The sequence below is a fragment of the Callorhinchus milii genome, unplaced genomic scaffold (genome assembly GCF_018977255.1).
Source record: "Callorhinchus milii isolate IMCB2004 unplaced genomic scaffold, IMCB_Cmil_1.0 Scaffold14, whole genome shotgun sequence".
NCBI lineage: Eukaryota > Metazoa > Chordata > Chondrichthyes > Chimaeriformes > Callorhinchidae > Callorhinchus > Callorhinchus milii.
Window position 1 is genome coordinate 14,309,781 of NW_024704755.1, and position 23,825 is coordinate 14,333,605.

At 46.6% G+C, this 23,825-nt stretch overlaps 1 protein-coding gene across 1 annotated transcript; it reads right to left on the minus strand.

Moving 5' to 3' along the window:
• Positions 1-1,628: 1,628 nt before the first annotated feature.
• On the minus strand, positions 1,629-23,557 carry smpd3 (sphingomyelin phosphodiesterase 3). The gene is made up of 7 exons (XM_007904682.2): positions 22,222-23,557; positions 9,840-9,915; positions 9,065-9,220; positions 5,058-5,147; positions 4,394-4,457; positions 3,765-3,921; positions 1,629-3,268 (listed from the first exon to the last, which is right to left on the minus strand). Exons 1-7 carry the CDS (start codon positions 23,548-23,550, stop codon positions 3,167-3,169), a joined length of 1,974 nt encoding a protein of 657 aa, XP_007902873.1. The 5' UTR covers positions 23,551-23,557; the 3' UTR covers positions 1,629-3,166.
• Between the last annotated feature and the right edge of the window lie 268 nt (positions 23,558-23,825).

Here is a 23,825-nt window from a genome sequence, read left to right on the forward strand (position 1 = left end):
TCAAGTTTGTGACTCTGGTGTATTAAGACTTACCTGTTAATGTGTTAAAAGGGGCAAGTCTCTGTATGCGAGGGCCTGGGTCTGAGGGTTCCATGGAAGTGAATTTTAAAAAGTTTTAAAAAGTGTTTCTTTGATATCTTTTATTATGTAGATTGTGTATAATCTTTATATTATATACTGTGTGGATATACATGTGCGACTGCTATGAACTGGAATGTTCTAGGTTATGCCCACTGTGGAGGTTAGTGTTGGGCGTTTTAATGAGTGTTTTGATTGGAACAGGAGACAGACTAGGTTTTGTTCCTATCTCCCCAACCCAACGCCCAGCTTTTTCCCCTTCTCGTGTCTGCGTGCCGAGCAGTGGACTGGGCTACCTGTTCCTCCACGTTAGCACTCACTATGTGGTTACTAGATGTGGCTGAGCTAATTCTTGACTAGTTTGGGGGGGATTGTGAACTTGGCTCCCATGTGTTTGCGTTCTCATCCAGTGTGGACTCGTCCGGTTCGGATTGTTGGTTCGGGGTCAGTTTCCTGGGTAAGGTCAAATGCTAGGGCCTGCTTCAAGCCCCATTCTCCTCCTGAGCAGCCAGCTCCGTGAGAGAAACAGAACAGAGGAGAGTAACACCAGGTTGTGGCTAACATTGTGCTTTTCTTTACTGATAAAACAGGTCTGATACACTTGAAAAGATCCTGGCAGTTTTTACAAAAAAATATCAAAACGATTTCTCAGTCTAGTAAAAGCAGCAGATGAAATGTCCACGAGTAAGTACAGTGTGAAAGACGCGAGTAGAAAAAACAGAAATGAGCGGCTCAGCGCAGTACAGGGTCTGAGCAGCGAGAGTCAGGAACTGGAGCAGCTGATAACTGGTGCACAGAGCCCAAGCCCTGAAATTCTACTCTTAGCTTGTAAATCGGTTACTGAGGGTAAGGATTCTTCCCACTCAGATCTCAGTAACCCCACAAGCCAAAGCCCTAATGGGCAGGGTGGTCCGAGCTGAACAAGCAGCAGAAAGCTGGTTGGTTAAATTCAGCAGTATCCAAGCCTTGGCTCTTGCCAACCTGTGCCTAATACTCTCTGGAATTAGGTAAGCACGGTGCATCCCACTAGGTGGAGAGTGCAATTCCATTCCAGACATAGAAATCTATCCATGGCTGGGGGGCATCACACGCTTGCTCTGGATACTGTTGAGCACGGTGATGGGTTTGCATGCGTCACTTGCCCAGCTCCCCAAATAGACCATTTTGTCTTAAAATTTAAGAATTTGCAGAATTGCAGAAAATCCTTCAATTCAGTTTAATTTGGAACTGGATTTTTTTTTTAAAAAAGCTACTTCAATAATAATAATCCTTGCATGTGTATATTTGTGGGCAAAACGTGGCAGCCAATTACGCAGAGTGTCCCACAAACAATTGTGGATTGCCTAAACCAAATTATTATTTTTTAGGGATTATTATCCCGGAAAAGCGATCCGCAAACCGACTAACAACCAGGTTCCTACTTACTGCTAGACAGGCGTGTGGGTAAGGAAACTTGCCAAATGTTCCGCCCTGCCAGGATTTGAACCTAGGTCCTCTCGCTTGCAAGGCAAGTGCTCGTTTAACCACTGAGCTACAGGACGCCACAAATGTAAGACTGACTTTTCTGCAATTCTTAAATGTTAAGACTGGTTTTACAGACGCGGTTGAATTTCAGGGCTTCGGAATCCAGATTTTACTGTGTTCTGAACGGTTGCGGCGTCACCGTGAATCTGCAGACTGAGCCCACGCCCTCCGGGACGGTGGGGGGTTACAGATATTGCAGCACAGAAAAAAGATCAAAAAGGCTTTTGCATTTACAATTTTTATAAAATTGGAATGTTTAAGAGTAAGTCGAGCGGCTGGTTAATCGTGGGCTGTGTGAGCAGTTGGTGAGATGCAGTTGTGGGTTGGGATGGGACGTTCTGATTACAGACACATGGACAGACAGCCCTGTGAGGAGGCGCAGGTGGACCCACACCACCCTCCGGGGCAGTGAAGTGCTATGTCAGGGCAGCAACATTTCTTCTTCTTCGAATGGCTCACTCCTGCCCTCGTGTGGAGAGGGAAGGGGTTGCTAATGGGAGCTCAATCTGTCGGTGTGACCATGGAGCCGCCACAAGGGTGAGCTGAGTCTCTGAACATCACTTTAGCTTCAATCCTTTCTGTTATCCTACATTTTATGGTTACTGAACGTGTATGTTTGTATCCTTGCTCAGATGAGAAAAAGCTCAAAAGTTTTATCTCACAGCTAGAGGTCAGGGATAGGACCATCAGAGGTAAGAGGTCCACAACTGAGCCAGGCTGGGCCAGTGGAGCTGGGCAAGACAGTGGCAAGAGGTGTTCTTTCTTGCTGGTGCCTCGGGTTACTGCCAGACAGTGTCTGGGGCAGAGATGGCCCTCAGAGACTGACTGCCCAGCCACCCTCAGTCCCGGGCCTTCCCTGAAGTATACGTAATGTTTGCAAAGTTTTTGGTGAGAGACTCACTTCACCTGCGGCAGCCACTCTGTGTGACCACTGAGGCCAATGGTCAGAGAAACTGGTGATGACACCATCTGCCCCCCCNTTAGCTATATCTCGATCAGTAGGTGGGTCAGGTCAGCGTGACACTCACCAGCACTACCTCTCTGCCAACACCAGCTCCTCACTTATACTTTGGGTTTAACTTCAGTTCTCTCAGCTCCGGGAACACTTTCAGAAATGGGACATGCACTATGATTTCATGCTGTACGGTCATGCTCGTTGAAAGGTAAAACTCCTCTCAAAGTTACACAAAGATTTTTTTTTCTCTCTCCCCTAAAATGAAATTCAAACACTCACAGACTGGTCACACACTAAGGTTGCTAGGCATTAAAAAAAATTCCAGGAATGGCACTGATCCAAGGCAGTGAGTGTCATCGGGGTCGGTCTCTCCACCATCCTGGGAGCTCACACTTACACCGGGACCTTCAGGTTGAGCACGGGAATATTCACCAGTGCTGTTGGACTCTTAGTGCCACCTCCCAAACCATTCCTACAGCGGAGTAGAGTGGGGAGAGCGGCCCAGCGCAGGACAGGTGGAACACCCGAAAATGCTTTCCTCCCCGACTCGGGTAACGTGTCCACAACGGCTCCAGAGGGATCTCCTCTCTCCTCGGCTGGCGGTGGCTGTTAAGGCTCCTCCTCCCCTGTCGAGACCAAGAGTCGCATGGCTACAGCCAGGTGGTCAGTCAATCCTGCCAGTTGGGTCACCAGGCTACACTCCTCCACCTCCTGTAGGCAACAACAACTTTTATATAGCAGCTCGGAGCGGTTAACGGTGGCATTAAAAGCCCGTGGAGTTCTGTCACTGAGCTGGGAGGAGATGATTGTAAGCACGATCAAAGAGGAAGGTTAACCACAAAATGAGGCTGGCAAACACCTAGATTTTTCTTCCACTCCTCCACTCAACAACAATTTGCACTTACAATAGTGCCCTCCGCGCAGGGTAGCGTCTCAGAGCACTTGAAATTTCCTCCCAAATTCCAACTCAACCCGAGGAACGCCCCAGTACCTACCTGGGAGAGGGTATGTGGGCAAGAGATAGGTGATGGGAGGGTGGGTAAAGAGACGATGTTTCGTGATGGTGGCGGGGGTGGGGCAGGTCCCAGCCAGCATATTGGTGGATAAGCTCAGTAACAAATGGGTAGGGGGATGGGGTGGGGTTGGGCTGCTCTCCTGCTCCTGCCATGGGACCTGCTGTGTAAAGCGAGGGATGAAGGCAACGTACCATTTTCCAGTCAGGGTGGAGTCCTTCCTCCGAGTACAGCACGTAATCGATTCGTCGCCCACAGGACTTTAGAGGCACCTTGCTCCCCATCTGCCCAGGCTTCTTCCTGCCAGGGATCGCCAAGTACTCTTTGCGTCCATCTTCACTCTCCAGTACCCTGAGAACAGCCACAAGTTACAGCACCAAGGGCTGCGCTCCCTCCCCCACCCGTTCCTGCCGGTGATGAGGTGAAGCTGCCATAATCGCTGTCTGCTGTGGGATGGTCAGAGTATGTGTATTTTGGTGGGGGAGAGGTGTAGCAGCTGGTTCAGTTATACCTATGTCGATATATATATATTCAAAGTTTGATATCCCCTGACTGTCCAGATTCCAGCACGCATCTCACTGCTCACAGCCCTCCCTTACTCTTCCAATCCCATCCTCTCAAGCCTGTGGAATGATTAGTGTTATGTTGGTTGGATGGGGGCTGGCAGATGATTATATCCAGCAGCCTTGTATAAATGGGCAGTGAGTGTGAAACGATTTCTGTCAATGTCACATCCCATTGCCATCACCCATCATTCCCTTCACCACCCATCAAGACCCAAATCCCTCACCCAAAAAGGAGAGGGTGTGGATTACACACTTACTTCTGCAGGTTATCAGGGGACACAGAGTCTTCATCATACAGTCCCTCTGGATCCAACAAGGTGCCTGTCAAATAGAAATCAGGTCACACACACTGGCGCCAAGGGTCTGCCACACACATAACGCTGACAGACAGACAGTGTCCCTCCTTCCTGTGACGGGCCTTCACATCAACAGTGGCACTTCCTCAGAGGAGAAATTCTCACAGTTTTGAATGCTTCCCCTAAGCCAGTGCAGCCTCCCTAACAAAATGAGCCAACTTTTTATTACATCTTTCTAATAATGGCTTATCAGGAGGAAAATCTTCAGAGTTTCTACAAAACAGGACTTCTTTATCCTGAGAGTCCAGCCCTCATCCTCCAGAAACAATGAGATGAACTATTTACTAAAATATTTACTGTTTCTATCACCCACTGTTATCCACTGTCCCTCTTGCTCTCTCAAAGCCCTCAGTTTACAAACCAAGGAATATGTTTTCTTCCATCTCTCAGCTACACTTCCACCTCTTATTCCCTTTCCAGTTAAGCGATGTCTTGGGCTCCAAATTGGTATTGTAGATCAGATACCCAGTTATGTTCATGCCTGACAGACAGGCCCCTGTTCCCATCCCCTGACCAAGTCACCAGCCACATTTCCCTGACCAACAATTTGTCCTGTTCCACTCACCCATGACCCAGGGTTTTTCCTCTCCTGGTCCCAGGCGGCAGGGATCTTTATAATGAGTAAAGAGGGAATGTTGCTGCTCCAACTTGTCCTCTAAACAGCAGAAAGAGATCAGAGGGCCTAACAGGCCATTGCCAACAACAGCGTGAATTTATACAGCACCCCTCATGCAGGGCAGCATCCCAGAGCACTTAAGTAAGAAAGACAAAATCTGAGTGAAAATGTTAGTCAAATGTTTGTTACAAAAGGACAAGGCACTAAACTAACTCCCTTTGAGAAACAGCACGTGTCAGGTGTCACTCTTCCATCATATTCTTCATTTAAGCTCTCACCACACAGTGGCCCTTTTTGTTGGCCTCTCTCATAATTCAGAATCAAACTGAAAGGCACCGACTCCCCTCTTCTTTTGAAGGTAGATATTGGGGCCCACACCCAATTGGGTATTCTTCATATGCAAGATTGGACTTGGAGAGCCATCAGGATGTTTGGCCGCCCTCCGTCCCTGTTCAATGTCTTAGACAGGTCTACCAAAGGAATTGAACCTGACATTGTGTTGGCAATCGTTTCTGCTAATGTTTGGGGTATTAGTTCAGATCTGATTCAGTCCTGAGAGCGAGTGGGAGTGAACACCCTGACTGAAGCACTTCTAACCGTGTGGACTGAGGAGTCATTGTTAGCCAATTTAAAAAATAATATTATTATTAATAAAGAACAATTACAAATTGAACTGCAAATCCCCTTGTCGTGCTACATTCCTACCCGATAATAAGCATGCTCGGTGAGACAGGAGAGCTGGTTATTGTGCGTGCAACATCACCACGAAGGCGCCGGAGACTGTTTGCAATCATTTTCTCTTGTGCTTTCCTCTCCACCCCTTGCCTTGTGAGATTTATCTGCCATTGTAGGATTGACACAGGGAGTGAAAGTCACCCTGGCAACCATGGGATGGGCTGGGATTTATCCTGTTCCGCTCCACTGTAGGAAATCCTTAAATGTGACAATGCAATTGGGTGTAGGTGTAATGTTGGGTGTAATGTGCGCCCATTACCAGCGGGAGGCGGGTGTCACCAGGCTCCACCACAACGACATGAGAAACAGCATGTGGGTGTGGATCAGTCCTGATCCGTGTGATGTGACCGCGACACTCGGCAGAACCACATTTCAATGCACTCTCTCAGTGCAGGCACTTTGGACACTGACAGCTGAATATAACGTCCATTTCCCAAACTGTGGGATTTCTTCACGTTTATTCCTGTCGCTCGTTCTGATTCCAAACTGCTGACCGGGGAGGCTCTGCATACATTTCTCAACATGAACTAGCAAGGCTTGAATTAGAACACCCACCCAAACCACACATCTCTCGACCTTAGACCAGAGCCAATTTGGGGCCCTGAGGTCAATGGCCAGGCTCACATTTCAATACAATGCTGATGAGCACTGGAATGTTTGAAGTGCCATCCTCTAGATGATAAATTAAACTGAGGTCTAACTAGAAGATCAAAAATAATATAAATACATTTAAGATACAAAGGGGAGATATAATCAAAAAACTAAAGAAACTCAGGAGAAGATAAAACCCCTGGTCCTGATGGATTGCATCCGCGTATATTAAAAGAATCGAGGGAAGAGATAGCAGAGGTTCTATTCCACATATATAATAACTCATTGGAAAAGGGAGTAGGACTGGAAAAAAGGACTTGAGGATAACTAATGTTATACCTATAATTTACAAAGGGAGATAGAACAAGCCCAAGGAACTATAGACCTGTCAGCTTAAGATCAGTAGTAGGAAAGATAACGGAATCCTTACTGAAGGAGATAATAGAAAAACATCTGGAAATGGAAAACATAATAAAGAATAGTCGACACAGATTTCAAAAAGCAAAGTCATGCTTGACCAACCTGATTGAATTCTTTGAAGGGGTAACAGAAAGAACAGACAAGGGTAATGCGGTAGATATAATATATTTAGATTTCTAAAAGGTGTTTGATAAGGTACCACATAATAGATTAATGAATAAGGTCAGAGCACGTAGATTCAGGGGAAAAATAGCGGAATGGATAGCAAACTGGCTACAAAACAGAAAACAGAGTAGGGGTAAAGGTTAGAATACTGGGTGCAGTTCTGGTCCCCACATTATAGAAGGGATGTACAGGGATTGGAGATTCACAAAGAAGATTCACAAGGATGATCGGAGAACTGAGAGGGTCTACCTATCAGGAAAGGTTGAACAGCTTGGACTCTTTTCTCTTGAAAAGAGGAGGGTAAGGGATGACCTGATAGAGGTCTTTAAAATTATGGCAGGGTTTGATAGGGTAGACATAGGGAAGATGTTTCAACTTGTGGGGGAGACCAAAACCAGAGGCCATCAATATAAAATAGTCACAAATACATCAAATAGGGAAGTTAGAAGAAATTTCTTCACACAGAGAGCAGTGGGAATGTGGAACATGCGACCACAAGGAGCTGTTGAGGCAAATAGCACAGATGTATTTAAGGGAAAGCTAAACAGGTACATGAGGGAGAAAGGAATAGAAGATTATGTTTGAAGGCTTAGTTGAGGAAGGGCAGGAGGAGGCTCATGTAGAGCATAAACACTGGCATAGACCAGTTGGGCCGAATGGCCGGTTTCTGTGCTGTATATTCTAAAGTATTATGGGAGAGCTTTTAGCCACTCTGCCCCCAACCTCTGGAATTCCATCCCCCAATCCTCTGCCTCGCCCCCTCCTTAGCCTCCTTAAGTCCTGCCTCAAGACACTCCTCTTCGACCATGCCATCGGCCACCCCCCTTTCCCTCCTCTCCCTTCTCCCCCCACTGACCCCAGCTCGGGTCTGAAATGCTGCACTGTCCAGCGCCTTGGGATGTCCTCCAGACGTGAAAGGTGCTATACAAATGTAATCTTGTTGTTGTTGTTGTATTCTAAACTGTTTGCCTGTGTAGGTAGATGTTAAAGATCCCATATTGCTATGTGAAAAGAGAGAAGTTCTGGCCAACAAGATAAACTGGTCATTCAGTTCATGGCTGTTTGTGGAACTTTCCTGTGCACAAAGTATCCGCTGTGTTTCCCTACAAATACAGTCGATAGCAATTTCCTGTAAAGTGTTTCGAGATGTTTTCCCATTGTACGCACTATATCAAGTGTAAGCATTATTGTTACTAATTATTATAATGACTTATAATCATTCCCAACACTTATTGGGACCTCTTCACATTTATTGTCATCATGTGTTGGCCACCAGGCGCTCTATTGATAAAACTTTCTCTGATGTGCATCAGCTCTATGTTTGGCCCTACCATGCCGTAAAGGTCAATTCATTCACCGGCCCCTTGAACTATATTTTTAAAAGTATAAATTATTTAAGGTCAAGTACAAAATGTCACACTTCAATTATTTCTCCTGTTTATGTGAGCGCCTGAGGCTGGCCTGATCATTCTTCAATCAGAGGTTACCTACCCCACATAGAGAATCTACTAACACACTAAGCCGCAGGAGAGGGGTTTCATACTGAATGTACATTTCAATGTATTTCATACTAAACATACATGAGGGGGGAGTGAATAGAGGGTATGGGAGAGGAGATTAGGAAGGGTAGAGAGCCACGTGCATTAATCAGTTGGGCCAAATGGTTGGTTTTGGTGTTGTAAGTCTACTGCCCTGACAGTAATGTCCAATAACAACCCCATATCTAACAGTGGAGCCGGAATGTTACTAACAATAGAGCCGGATTATTACTAATAATGAACCAGATTGTTATTAGTTTGGAACAGGGTGGTTACTAACAATAGAACAGGATTATTATTAATAATAGAACAGTGTGCACCTAACTTTGTTTAGCTCCCAATTCAAACACAAGCTTACTGACCCCCTAATTAGCCAGGTCTGATTATTTTAAGATAGTCTCACCTCTGACAACCCAAGTGGGGAATTTCCCTCAAAGTTCACAGTAATATGTGAAGCCACTGATCTGGGGTGAGGTGCAGGCGGGTGGCTTTGTGACAGACGCTCACCTGAGGAGCAGTTGTCGAAGTTCAGGTCCCCACACAGTACATCGAACGCCACCAGCTCCTCGGGCTCAGCAGCGTTTGATGAAGAGGTAGATTTGTGGAACGCATCCAGCCACTCCAGCAGGTTGTCCATCTGTTCACAGCGGATGGCAGCGTCTCCTGAGTCAAAGGCAAATGTCAGCCATTGTCTTAATTAAATACAGTAGTATCATGTATACCAGCATCGAGGCGTTATATGGAAAAGACTGAACACAAAGGTCAGTGGCATCCCTCACACAACCATCATCTCAGGCTCCTATTATTATATCTCACTCACTGCGGTCATTAATGCCAGCGAGATCTATGCTACCTGATTTTAGGGAGATTTCCCATTCTAACCATACTGTCCGAGTACCTGCACATGTGGAATATTTTTGTTTCATCTCACTCATTTGGGCTGCCGTCAAGAATAGACCAATGTGATCACAAATGAGGAGCAAAGGTTAGTCTGTGTGTTAGTATTTGGAAGAAGTAGAAAAATATTTCTAAAAATCCTGGTAATGTGCAGTGCAGTATGTGTGCAGCCGGCAGCAGGAGCCACATCAATGGTGCGGTATTTCGCCTCAGCCTTTCTGCCTGGCATCACTCACTGTGCAGCGATGTGTCTAACTGCCCCAGGGAGACTCCACTTCACGCTAAAGTGGCAGAGCAAGACTATCAGTGTGAGGGAGAGGAGACTGTCAGCCTATTTATTTGCTGCACACAATCACCGGGAATGTGAAGGTAACTAACTACTCACCAGCCAACGCTTGAAGGTGAGTACAGGAGACATATCCCACAATTCTTTGGTCCTGAGGTGTGGTTCCAACGTGCACCTGGTGGAGAGGAAAGTGAGAAGCGTCAGGGCAATGAAAGGGCTTTGGGCCTGAGGTTAGCATTTGCCGGTGTGTTATCTGAGTTTCACTGAAACATCCAGAATAAGCAAAGAACGTCCTGAATAACCTGATGCACATCTGTTCAGGAACATTTCTCTCTGATTTATTCTGAGCTCTGGAGAAATGGTCGAGAGGACATGGACTTTTGTAAGACAGTGGTGTCCTTCCTGTCTAAGCTGCAGAGGAACATGATGTTGGAATAAACGGGTCTCTCTACAAACCTTTCCTCCTACAGATTAACCTGCCTATGATCTGACCCTCAGTGTTGGCACTAAATTTACTTGATACTCTAAATGGATCCTGTCCTTGATGATCCACAGTGCTCCAAATGGAGTCTGTCACACCAGCCAGGCTTCCCACCAAGCTCTGAGATTCCCTCAATCCCCTTCCTTCTTATCACCTCCAATAAGAGGTCACTTTATCCAGAGGGTCACATAATGAGGAGGGAGAATAGTGGTGCAGGGCAGAGAGCCAGTCCTTTCCAACAGCAAATTACACTTACACAGCCTTTCACATTGGGAGGACGTCCCAAGGTGCTGAAAGGCCCAATATCCCGTGTCAGTATGCTGGTTTCTAGAAACTAATTATATTTTCTCATTAAGGAGCAATTGTCAGGGAATATAATCAGCAGCAAGAGAGAACGTCAGGAGGACATCCCAAGGCTGCATTAAAGCACTTTCCTAATGCAGCCTTTACCCAAAGCCCAACTGGGAAGGAATATCTTAACCACCTGACCAGCAGAATCAGAGCAGGATATTCTGTAATCATGGAGAACAGCAATTTATTCAGCAAAGTGAGAGTTACTCTCTGTGGCAGATAACTGGGGAGTTGCTGTTTATTCAGAAGGGTAATTGTCACTCATTGTGGTAACATTTATGCAGTCCTTTTTCTTGACTGGTAAATGCTGAAACTACATCGTCATTGAGCTCCCAATCTCCCGAGTGAGAAAGACCAACATTCCATGTCAATATTCTGGTTCCGAGCAACTAATTACATTTTTTCATTAGGGCAGCAATTGGGCAGCGTCAGTGAGTATAATCAGCAGCACGGAGAGGCAAACTCTGTAAATGTCGAGCTGATTCTCTGCCAGACGAGTTTGTGTCGTGACCTTCTCGTTCCAAAGCGTGCTGCCAACCAGTGGATTGTTAGAGCCCGCTGTGAGCGCGCAGGTGGGGGTCAAGAGCCGAGTGCGGGTTAGTCAGCCTCAAAGGTGGAATCCTGTAGCTTAGTGGTTAGCAGTAAGTAGTAATCCAGTTGTTAGTCGATTGGCGAATCTCTTTTCTGGGGGCAATAATCCTTTCAAAAAAATTTAAAAAAAAAAGAATAATTTGTTCACTCAATCCATCACCGTTTGTGGGACACTGCTGTGTGCAATTGGCTGCCGCATTATGCCCACAAAATATGCAATCAATTCACTTTACAATATATTTTGTGAAGCCTTTTGAAAGTTCTCGAAGACGTGATAAGGCCCTATTTCAAATGCAAGGATAATTATTATTAGATATTATTAAGGTGTCTTGCTTGAAAAGGGAAAGAGAGCCTTAAAAGGGCAAAATCTTTCCTTGTCCATGCCTCAGTTTCATCTTTTTCATGCATGGGCGGTGGCTAACCTACACGTGTGTTCATATGTGTGGTGTGTTTCCGCAACTCGCTGGTGTCTATGTGCAGGGCTTGTGCAGGTTAGGATGCACATGGTGGTGAATTTTTGTACAATCATGTGCAATATTTGTGTATGTGTATGCTGACCTCAGGTTTGTTCAGGGTGGCATTCTGCACCCTGTGAAATTCAGTCCATAAGTTCAGATATCTAGTGTACAGATTGCTTGAGATTTAGTATTCCTAAAACCACAGAATATATAAAGGCCATTTTCGATGATGCTTCATGCACAAGCAACAAGATATTCTCGGTGGGAAACAAACTCTCATTAACTCACCCTAATACCAAAGGTGCCACATGGTACTTTATTTTGCGAAGTGTTATATAAACCATGACAACAATAGCATCAATTTGTATTGATGCAGCACCTTTCAAATTTGTCCTCAACTCCCCCAATCGAACACGGTGGGAGTTGAGGACAACATTGCAGTCAAAATGAGAGTCTTAAGATTGATCTGATGGGTAGTGGATATTCCACTTCAATAACATTCAATGAAATATTATGAATCATTTCATTCCAGTAACACCCAGAGCATTATCATAAAATTTTTACACTCTAATAATGTCCAGTGCAACATTAAGAGAGCCATTATACTCCGATAACACCCAGGCATTATTGAGTCAATCATTTCACAACAATAATCCCAGGTGCGTTATCATATACCATTACTCTGCAATAAAACTCTATGCATTATCATATAAACCATTGCACTCCAATAATGCCCAGTCTATTATTATGTGAGACATTTCACATTAGTAAGCCCCAGTGGGCTATTATAAGCAAACCAGTTATTTTAAAATATAGATTGCATCCCGACAGGATTCCGTAATAACCTCCGCCTCACACATTGAAATTTAGAAGCGCTTTGAGAAGTCTTGAAGACATGGTAAGGCGCTATATCAAATACAAGGATTATTATTATGAGATTAGATTAAATTGAATAAACAGCATTGTCTCCACTTGCTGTATCCAGTATGCACTGTACCACAGCTTCAATATATAATAGAGAATATGTTCTCTATCAAATATATTAGAGTCCTGTAGCTCAGTGGTTAGAGCACTCGCTTTGCAAGTGAGAGACCTGAGTTCAATTCCAGGCAGAGGGCGAAACCTTGGGCAAGTTTCCTTACTCCACACAGAGCCTAATAATAATCCCTCGAAAACAAAAAACAATAATAAAATTGGTCATTTTCAATCCACGACTGTTTGTGGGACATTGCTGTGCGCAATTGGCTGCCGCGTTCGCCCACAAATATACAGTCAATTCATTTTACAGTGTGTTCTGTGAAGCGCTTTAGGATGTCCTCCCAACGTGAAAAACGCTATATCAAATGCAAGGATTATTATTATTATTATTATTATTATTATGGTAATTTCTAGCTTTAATTTCATGGTGGCTTTTAGTCAACTCATATAGTTGACAGTTTACCTGCTCCCTTTTCTCAGTGGCTGATGTTCACAGTTCCAGCGAGCACCAGTCTGACACCAGCTGGTATTCAGGGTTATTAGCAGATTGCTGAGCTCTGAGGATAGGATACCATTTAATGGACCACTTGTAAACTAGCATGAGAAGCTCCTGAGCGAGAGGAGTTGTAATGGAATTTCGAGGTTGCTCACTTGGGGCAAGATATCAGTTATCTTGCACTGTTTAATTGCCTGTATTGGGCCTCATTATGCCGCAGGATGCCTGTGTTTGAGAGAAATGGCCAATTTCTCCCGTTTTTATTCTGCACCGAGGGCGAGTTGCTGGACATCAGCCACGAGGTTATTCCTCACAGATTCTGGGCAGCCAGAGCCAAATAAGGAATTGCTTTCGACGATCAGGATCCGTCCGGGGAGGATAGGAAGAGAAACAGCAAAGAATATCAAGCAGCTGTCTAATTCTTTCATCTTCTCATTCAATGTGGTTGTTAGCAATCCCAGAATGAAGTGTCGGTCATTCAACAGGGGCTGAAATATTTCATCATTGAGAGCAACGAGAAGGGTTTAATCTCTCTGTGGGATTTGGCCAACTCAATTTTTCTTTTTATTACTAGTTTCTGCCTTGTTCTCCTGGAAGTTCTGTCTCTTGCTGGGGAGGGGGGGGGGGAGGAGGGGTTTGCGGGTGAAACTCAATGGCTGTCCTCCTCTAGTGTCTTGTTCTGGAGGCCATTCTTTATGTGTGAGCATAGATATGAGTGTTAAAAGGCTACTCATCCTAAATAGCATCACCGCTGAGTTCCATCCTGTCCTCTCATGGCCACACATGCAATTTCCAGCATGGGGATAGAAGTGTATGTCCACTGGAGACCATTCCCCATTGATTGATTGCTAACACTGGTAATTGTGATGTGATAGACCCCATAACTATACATTCAAAGTCTCCTTTTATAAGTTTATCAATTGAAAGGATGCACAGCTATAATAATCTTTACATCTGGTATAATGCCTTATCATGTCATAGGGTATGTATCAGCCTGGTGCAGTGGAAGCACACTTGCCGTGGAGTCAGAAGGTTGTAGGTTTAAGCCCTATTCCGGGACTTGTAATCACACTGTCTAAGCTGATACTCTAATGCAGTGCTGGGGGAGTGCTGAATTTTCGGAGGTGCCGCCCTTCAGATAATACGTTAAACCAAAGTTTTGTCTGCCTAAAGATCCCATGGCACTATTCGAAAAGCGAAGGGAGTTTCTCCTTGTGTCCTGGTCAACAAACCCCTCAAATAAACTTGGCTGTTTGTGGGACATTACTGTCTGCAAACTGGCTGCTGCGTTTCGTCCACAAAATACATAGGATACAGTTTGCCTTATGAAGTACTTTGAGACATCGACGACATCCAGCAGCAGTCACACCGACTGCCCCATTCCCCACTACCGCCGTAAGCCACCCTGGACCCAGACCCCGGGGGCCAACCTCTCCTCCCTCATCCACATCCCCACCCTCCTTGCCAACCAATCCACTACCCCCTCCTATCCCACACATCCCCCTGCCAACTGTCCACTCCGCATTGGCCTTCAAAACGTCCGCTCCATCTTCAATAAGACCCTGGCCGTCAATGATCTCATCCTCGATTGATATTATGGCCCTCACGGAAACCTAGATTACCCCAGGTGACACCTTCTCCCTCACTGAGGCCACACCACCCGGCTATACCTACCACCATGCCCTACACCCCAACCGTCATGGCGGTGGTGTGGCCCTCATCTCCAGGGCGTCACTTGCCCAATCCCCCTATTCCACTGGCTCATTTCCCCTCCTTTGAACACCTTACCCTCTGCCATCCATCCCATCTCTCATTAAAAATTCTCCTAAATTACCGCGCCCCCCAAATGCTCCCCCACCTTCATCTCTGACGCTTCCACCTTTCTAGTTTCCCTCTGCCTCTGCTCCGACCGCCACATCATCCTAGGTAATTTCAACTTCCACTTCACACCCACTTCTCCACCTCCACCTCTCTCCTCTCCTCTCTCAACCTCTCCCTCCATATCCACTCTGCTACCCATGTTCATGGCCACCCGCTTGAACTGGTGATCACCCAGGGCTTCAGTGTCTGCCTTGTCACCATCGCCGACAAGGCCATCTCTGACCACCATTTCATCTCCCTCAACTCCTATATCCCTCTCCCCACTGCCTCCAACCTTACCACCATCTCCTACTGCCCATGGAAAAAGCTCTCCCCGCAATCCCTCTCCGCTGCCCTGGAATCCTCTGAACTCCTCCCCCTCTGTCCACCTCTGCCACCAATCCATCCTCTGCATTTAATCTCCTCCACAGCACCCTCTCCACCACACTCAATGTCCTTGCCCTCCTCAGCTCCCAAACTGGCTCCTATTTCCGATCCTCACCCTGGTTCACCAGCCACCTCCGCTCGCTCAAGGGCCAGGTGCAGGCTGCCGAATGCACTTGGCTCAAATCCGGCATAACGCTCCACTGGCACATCTGGAAGGACCTCATCAAAACCTACCACTCCATTCTCACCTCGGCCAAATCGTCCTTTGTTTCCAGGTTAATCCTGGAAGTGAAGGGCAACTCTAGGCTCCTGTTCTCCAACACCAACCGGCCCCTCTGCCCTCCCTGCCACACCTCGCAGATTCTTTCCTCCGACTCTCACTGTGAGATAATGCTGGACTTCCTCAAGTCCAAAAGCAAGGGAGTCCACTCAGCTGCCATTGCCTTCCCAACTTCCACTCCGCCCCCACCCCACACACTCCGACCTCTACCCATCCCTCCTTCCACACCTTTGAACCTGTCACCCCCTCCTCTATAATCACCACCATATCCTCCATGAAGCCCAACACCTGCTCCCTGGACCCCATCCCACCCCTCTCCTTAAATCCCAGCTCCACCTCCTTGCCCCTCTACTCGCCGACATCATCAACCTCTCCCTGTCATCCAGCACTGTTCCTACCCTCCTCAAAACAGTCACTATCATCCCCACCTTGAAGAAACCTTCGCTTGACCCAACACAGCTATCCAGCTACCGGTCCATCTCCAACCTCCCTTTTCTGTCCAAGGTCCTTGAGAGAGCCGTTGCCTTCCAGCTTCATTCTTTCCTCTTCTCCCACTCCTTCCATGAGCCCCTCTAATCGGGTTTAGAAACTGCTCTGGTTAAGGTTACAAATGACATCCTGACCATGTGTGACCAGGACTCCCTCTGCCTCCTCATCCTCCTCGACCTCTCCGCCGCTTTTGACACTGTGGATCATTCAATCCTCCTTCACCGCCTCTCCTCCCACTTCAACCTCCAAGGTTCTGACCTTGACTGGTTCAGGTTCTACCTTTCACACTGCCTCCATTTCGTCCCAGCCCCTGCACCGTCTCATGCGGCGTTCCTCAGGGCTCTGTCCTTAGTCCCCTCCTCTTCACCCTCTACGTGCTCCCCCCTTGGTGACATCATCTGCAGACATGGGGTAAATTTCGACATGTATGCGGATGACACCCAACTCTATCTCTCTGTCTCCACCCTCAATTACTGGCGTCCTGACCGACTGCCTGTCCGACATTAAGTCTTGGACAAGGGGCAACTTTCTCCAGCTGAACATCAGCAAGACCGAGGCCCTCCTGATTGGCTCACACCAGTGCCTCCGCACCTCGGGCACTGGCAGCATCAGCATCCATGGCTGCACACTCAACCTCACTAAGCCAGTCAGGAACCCGGGTGTCTTGTTTGACCCCGAACTGTCCTTTCTCCCCCACATCCGCACCATGACCGGCACTGCCTACCACCACCTCCGCAACATTGGCAGACTCCGCCACTGCCTCACCCCTCAGGCTGCCGAGACCTTCACCCACACATTCGTCACATCAAGGCTCAATTATGGAAATCCCCTCTTCATTGGCCTTCCCAACTCTTCCCTTCACAAGCTGCAGATCATCCAAAACTCTGCAGCTCGTGTACTCTTGCGCACCAGGCACCGTGACTCCCACCCTCGCCTGACTCCACTGGCTCCCCATCCCTCAAAGGATCGAATTCAAGATCCTTGTCCTCACTTTCAAGGCCATCCATGGCTTTGCCCCCTCCTATCTCTCTGACCTGCTGACTCCCTACCAACCTGCCCCCTCCCTCCGTTCAGCGGGCTCCGGCCTGCTCCATGTCTCCCGCCCAACACCCCCTACCATCAGTTGCTGAGCTTTCAGCCTCTCTGCCCCCACTCTGGAGCTACATCCCACAGTCCCTTCGCCTCACTTCCTTCGTTGCCTCCTTCAAGTCCGGTCTCAAGACCCTCCTCTTCGATCGTGCCTTCGGTCGTCCTCCCACCTCTCTGCCTTCCCTCACCCCTACCCCACCCCTCCCCCATGCTCGGGTCCTGACCCCTGACTGTCCAGTGCCTTGGGACGTCCTCCTGACATGAAAGGCGCTCTATAAATGTAATTTTGTTGTTGTTAGGAATTTCTGGACAACTGAGGAAGAGGCAGCTGGAAACCTCAGTCACCAAATCCATATCAGGGAAACCCTGCCTTTTCCAGCTGCCTCTTCCTCAGTTGTCCAGAAATTCCTAACAACAACAACCACAGTCTATATCTTGAATATTGAGTTAAAAGGACTGTCTCTTTCATTATTTATAGCAGGCAGCAAAGCAGCTTAAGCTTCATATGTAACTATGATTATTCTGTAAAGCCTTCATCCACACAATACAGGAAAAGGATAGGTGACCACTGTCACCTGCGAAGTGCACACACACACCCCCACGCAGTGGATTGACTGTGCATTTTGTGGGCAAAACACGGCAGCCAAATGTGCACAGCAATGTCCCACAAACAGTCCTGGATTGAGTGACCATTCTTTTTATTTTAAAAAAGGGGATTAACACCCCTGGAGATTTTTTTTGAGGAATTACCACCCCTGGAAAGCCATCCACCAATTAACTAACAACCAGGATCCTACTTACTGCTAGGTAAACAGAGAGGTATGGAGTAAGGAAACTTGCCTAACGTTTCTCCCTGCCTGGGAATCGAACCCAGGGTCTCTAGCTTGGGAGGCAAGCCTAGTGTTTGTCCTCGACTCCAGAGCTAGGTTCTGCAGTGTGGACGCTCTCCTCTAACACAAGTTGAGTAGAGGGTGCCAGAGACCGCTTACCAGAGCAGAGGCCACACTCTAAGTGTTAGTCATTAGCATGACAGATCTAAACAGCTGGGTTTTCATTCTGATTCTGATGCCCAGCTTGGGTGATTTGCCCCCTTGTCAGTTCAGAGCAGTGCGCTGAGCCAGAGCTCGCACAGCAATACATCACACATTGTAAATTGAGATACAGATGGCAGTTCCTGGAAGGAAAATCTAACCAGTAAGAGAACGCAAGTCATCAAGGTCCCTACCATAAGTCTACATTAATGCACCTCCCAAAGAGCAGTGTTAGTGCCAGAATAGTGACCCCATGTGTACGTGTATATAAGCATACTTGTGTTTACATACTTGTGTGTCTACATGCATATATATGTGTACATATGGCTCCGACTTGCTCCACGTCCCCCGCCCCACCATTGGCGGGAGAGCCTTCAGCCACTCTATCCCCAACCTTTGGAATTCCATCCCCCAATCACTCCACCTCGCCCCCTCCTTAGCCTCCTTCAAGTCCCACCTCAAAACCCTCCTCTTCGACCATGCCATCGGCCACCCCCCTTCCCCTCCCCTCCCTTCTCCCTCCTTGACCCCAGCTCGGGTCTGAAATGTGCCTTGGGACATCCTCCCGACGTGAAAGGCGCTATGCAAATGTAATCTTGTTGTTGTACATGTGTGCATGTATCAGCATGTATATATCTAAGAGGAATTGTAGACGTAGGGAAAGATGGAGTTTGAAAATAGAACTGACCAGATGGTCTGACTAGTGTTTTTTTTCCAGCCCAACGTCATTTAAACTGAGAATTCCACATGGTTGGGTAGGGAGAAGCATGGAGGAGATGCTGCGAGTCACCGTGTGGCTTTGTTCTGTTCTGAAATGTCCTGACTGCAGGGGTACAGCATCTTCTCAGCCCTCTTTATACCTTGAATAGTTAACAGGCTAAAGTTTAACTCCACAGTGTGATAGCATTTGTAAATTAATACGTAAAATGTGCTGCTGTAAAATTAAACACCGTGAGATACTTCAATGAAGTATTAAGCTGACTCACTCCATGGCACTCAAAGGGTGATGAATGAATGGACCAGTTTGTGTGCCAGTACAAATATAATCCGCAGCAGACACAGCGATGGTGATTCAATCACATTGCTGCTTTCCATGAGATTAATCGTAAAATGAAACAATAGCAGATTTCAGCCACAGAGCAGGCAGACTTGCCTCACTCTCACACTCTCTGTGTGATACCCTTTATACATTCAGAGTGGCGAGGTGGAGGGTGACACGGTTTAGGTAATAATAATAATAATAATCCTTGCATTTGATATAGCACTTTTCACATCTTCTAGACGTCTCAAAGCCCTTCACAGAATAATAATAATAATAATCCTTGCATTTGATATAGCGCTTTTCACGTCAGGAGGACGTCCCAAAGCGCTTCACAGAACACACTGTAAAGTGAATTGACTGTATATTTGTGGGCAAACGCGGCAGCCAATTGCGCACAGCAATGTCCCACAAACAGTCGTGGATTGAAGTGACCAGTTTATTATTGTTTTGTTTTCTTGAGGGATTATTATCAGGCATGTGGAGTAAGGAAACTTGCCCAAGGTTTTGCCCTGCCCGGAATCGAACCCAGATCTCTTGCTTGCGAGGCGAGTGCTCTAACCACTGAGCTACAGGATGCAACATTGATGGGATGTAATGGGGTGTGGGTGGAAGTGGCATGTAAGGACAGCACTCAGTGAAACATCACAAGTCATATAATCCTTGTAAGTGCTTTCCCTTGCAGCTGTACCAAATGCAAGGATCTGATCTTTTAGCCCCTACAGTTAGAAGCTATGTCTGACTCACTGATTGCAGATCAGGTATCCCCTGTCTCCTGAACACAACGGCCAGTGAACTCAACCACACCATGATTTTCAATCGCACCAGATGGTGTGTAATAACACCACAAATCTTCACGTTAGATATGGCTAGATCACTGACCATCTGGACAGTATCACCAGGTGCTCTGTGTGCTATCTCCCTGATGTGTTGAAACTTCAACAAGACCATCACAGTCGGCCTCTTTGTGTTGAATACACAAGGAATCCGTCTGGTGTAAAGTCTAATCTCAGAGTGTGCTATAGTGCCTTGTTCAAGAGACAGATATTCAGGGGGAAGTTAGACCTAAAGCTCTATTGTGCTTGCCTCCTCCCAAGGTCAAACACTATTTGTCAGGCACAATGAGAGCGACTGTAAAAGGCAGGTGAAAGAGACAAAGGATCAAAAATGTCTAATTTCAATGCGTGATTCAACTCTACACTTGTTCTTCACATCCAAATTGTCCCTGAGCAGGACCAAGTTTCTGACTTGTGTTGTGATTAATTGTTCAGTAACCAATAGGATTCCAGGCTAACAGCACGTCCTCAAGGAGATGTCTGTGACCTGCATTACATAGGTATCTCCCCTTGAGGCTGTGTGGGATTGGCACACATTCTGTCTGTCCACTTGTCAGGTTCTTGCTCAAGTCCCGAAGGAATGTGAATGTGTCCATAACAGTGATTTATTTCACAATGCCGCTACTGTTGTCATTGTGCATTAAGTAGTGACCACTGACCCCTTTGGCTAAGAGTGAAACTCTACATTTATAACTGGATAATTCTGTGTTTCATTGGGATAGAAAAGTCCTGCACTAATGTGGCATAACACTTCTGTAAACATTATATAATAGTAAATTATACATTACTCTGTATAACCTTGCTGTATATATTAACGTAATACACCAGTGTTGTTGGTGATAACACTGCTCTATATATTATACAGTATATATGAAGACAGGATTGGATTCTGGCTACAGCATCAGTCCTGCATATTATATTTACTATGAAAAAAATTGTGAGGATTGCTAGAGGTCATCAATGAATTAGAATTAACAAATGTGAAAGCTAAACCGATTATTTGCTCTGATCCTCCTGCGCTGATCTCAGTCAGTCAGTTTAGTTTATGTGGCTGGTCATTTCCAGCACAGGGCAAAGGGTAACACAGGAGCTTTAAGGCAGTCCTGCTGGTGAGTGGTTGAGCTCGGCCTACACTGAGCCCACATCTATTATTTAGCTTGTCTACATCTGTCAAGCTGTTTGACTCATCCATGCATCCCCACAACACCAATGGTCAGACGGGCAGCAGCCATGACTCAAAGAGAGAGTCTTCCTCCCACTGCACTTTTCTGTTACTATCTGTGGCAGATGCCAGTGCATTGTGCGATTAGAAAAGCAGCTGACAACCTCGACTGTGGAACAAGGCCTGGAATTTTCTATAAGCTACGCTCAATATGAAGCCCATTTGAGGGGAAATATGTTGGGGATTTGACATCATGCTTCACACAGTCATAGAATAATAGAATATTGCAGCATAAAAGGAAGCCATTTGGCCCATCATGCTGTGCCGGCTCTTTGGAAGAGCTACCCAATGATTCCCACTCTTCTGCTCTTTTCCCATATCCTTGCAAATGTTTCCTTTTCAAGTAGCTTTCCAATTCAAGTTCCAATTCCCCTTTGAAAGTTGTTATTGAATCCGTTTCCACCATCCTTTCAGGCAGTGCATTCTAGACAGTAACAACAATTTTTATTCGGGCACTGTTGGCTGCACCAGCTCATGACAACTACCTTAAAACATCCCTCCTTCACTGTTAGCAATTGCCCAGTTCAAAATTATGTCTGAACTTAAGAGGGCAACCCTCACTGATGCAGAGGATAGAGCTGCAGTTTACAGACAGGGAGGGCTGTTTTGAACCCTGCTCTGTGCTGAGTTTGCTGGTCTCAGTCAGAGATGCATGGGGAGGTTATAAAATAATCTCATAAAATAAATCAACCTGGTCCCTCTTTAGCACAATCTACTGGATGTGTGGTCAACCAGTAGAGAGGCTTTTCAAAACAATGCATTTCCTTACATTTTGAGACAATGATCTTAAGGCTACGATATTGTATCCTAGATATCGTTTGACATTCACTACTTTGAATTCTTTTGTCCTGAAGATTATTTGCAGTAGAGCATTTCCAGCAGTTGACTCCTACCTTCACAAATAGGGCACCCTTGGCAGCCAGGGAATCGTCTCCCTTCCCGTTGGGATAACAGTGAAACTCCACGTCTAAAACCGGGTAACGGCTGGCAAAAAAGAGGCCGCTGTTAAAAAACTTGAAGCTGCAGCAGCTGTGCCAGGCGTACGTCCCAACATCGTACAGGATGTACTGAAAGTAGGGGTTCAACTGCTCTTTCAACTTCTCTCCCGCTCGCTTGTCAAACACTTCCTGGAGGCACAGGAAGTCTAGGTTCGCGGGGAAGAAAGCAGAAGTCTCATGATCGAACGTGTCATCCACATGTCTCTTCTTCTTCATGGAGGCTTTCTTCATCACCGAGGCCTTGTACAGTAATTTATTATTCATTGCGCTGCTGTCCATTGGGCCGTCACTGATTCGGAAGCGGATCAGAGATTCCCTGGAGGCAGTGTTGCTGTCCAGGCTGCCCACGTCCCCTTCTTTCTGTTGGTGGTGGTTCCCTGTCTGGGACTGCACATCGACCGACTGGTCTGCAGAACTCGACATGTTAATCTGTATGATGGAGGCATCTATATCAATGTCAGATAGTTGGCTTCCATCATCACCACTGACACGGACAATAAAGGAACTGGTCTCCCCATCGTTCTGCTCCCCTCTTGGCTTGGGGTCTTTATTCTCCTCGATGCTGTTAGTGGTGAAATTGTCTCCTTTATATTCCATGGAAGAAGTGCGTTTGATGCCCGAGTGATTGGCGCGGTTGGCGTTCTCAGCACTGTTGGAGAAACCCAGGCTGCTCCAACTTGCCGCGCTTATGGACGTGTTGGTGGGAGAGTCGATGTAGATCTTAATCTGAGGTCTGCTTGCTCCATTTCGGATCCTCTTACCAATCTCGCTGGATCGAATCTGAGTATTGGAAAGGTTGTTAAACCGGGCCAGGGAGTCAGGAAGCAAACACACGTTGGCTGTGGCGAAGCAGAAACTTTTCCCACTACCCACTGCCTTCCAATCACTGACTCCCGGTGATCCGTAGCTACGAGATTTGTCCTCAAACTTGGAATAAATGTAGGGTCGTCGAGTAGACTGAAGAGGAGCCCAGAGGAGGAAGCCTACGAGGGCAAATGGTAGAGAAGCAACCAGCAGTGCCAGGTAGATGGGCGTGGCAATAATAAGGCAAAGTGCCCGTAGGTAACATGAATCGTCTGATCTTTGACCTTTTTCATAGGTCGTGGGCAGAAAGGATACTAGTAATCGGTCGGTGAACCAATAACAGGGAAACACCAGCGCCCAGGCCAGCGAGTGAAGAGTTTGTAAGAAGGAGTTGGGAAAAGCAGATGTGTACAAAACCATGGCAACAAAATGGGGACTCCAGTCTCTAAGCTCCTACATTATGCTGCAGTCATTGTTGTACTGAGAAAGAAGGTGACGGTGTCTTAGAAGAATAGGTTTAATCATCTTGGAGCTATTATCACCATCTTGTGATGAAGTTAAAGGTGGAGACAGAGGTGTGTGTGTAAGTTAGCTGTTTTTCACTGATTGCCACTCAAGGAGATTGTGCAGGTCTGGTCTGTGCAGATCCATTCACTGCCAATTGAAAATCTTTTTGTTCAATCCTCCCTTGGCAA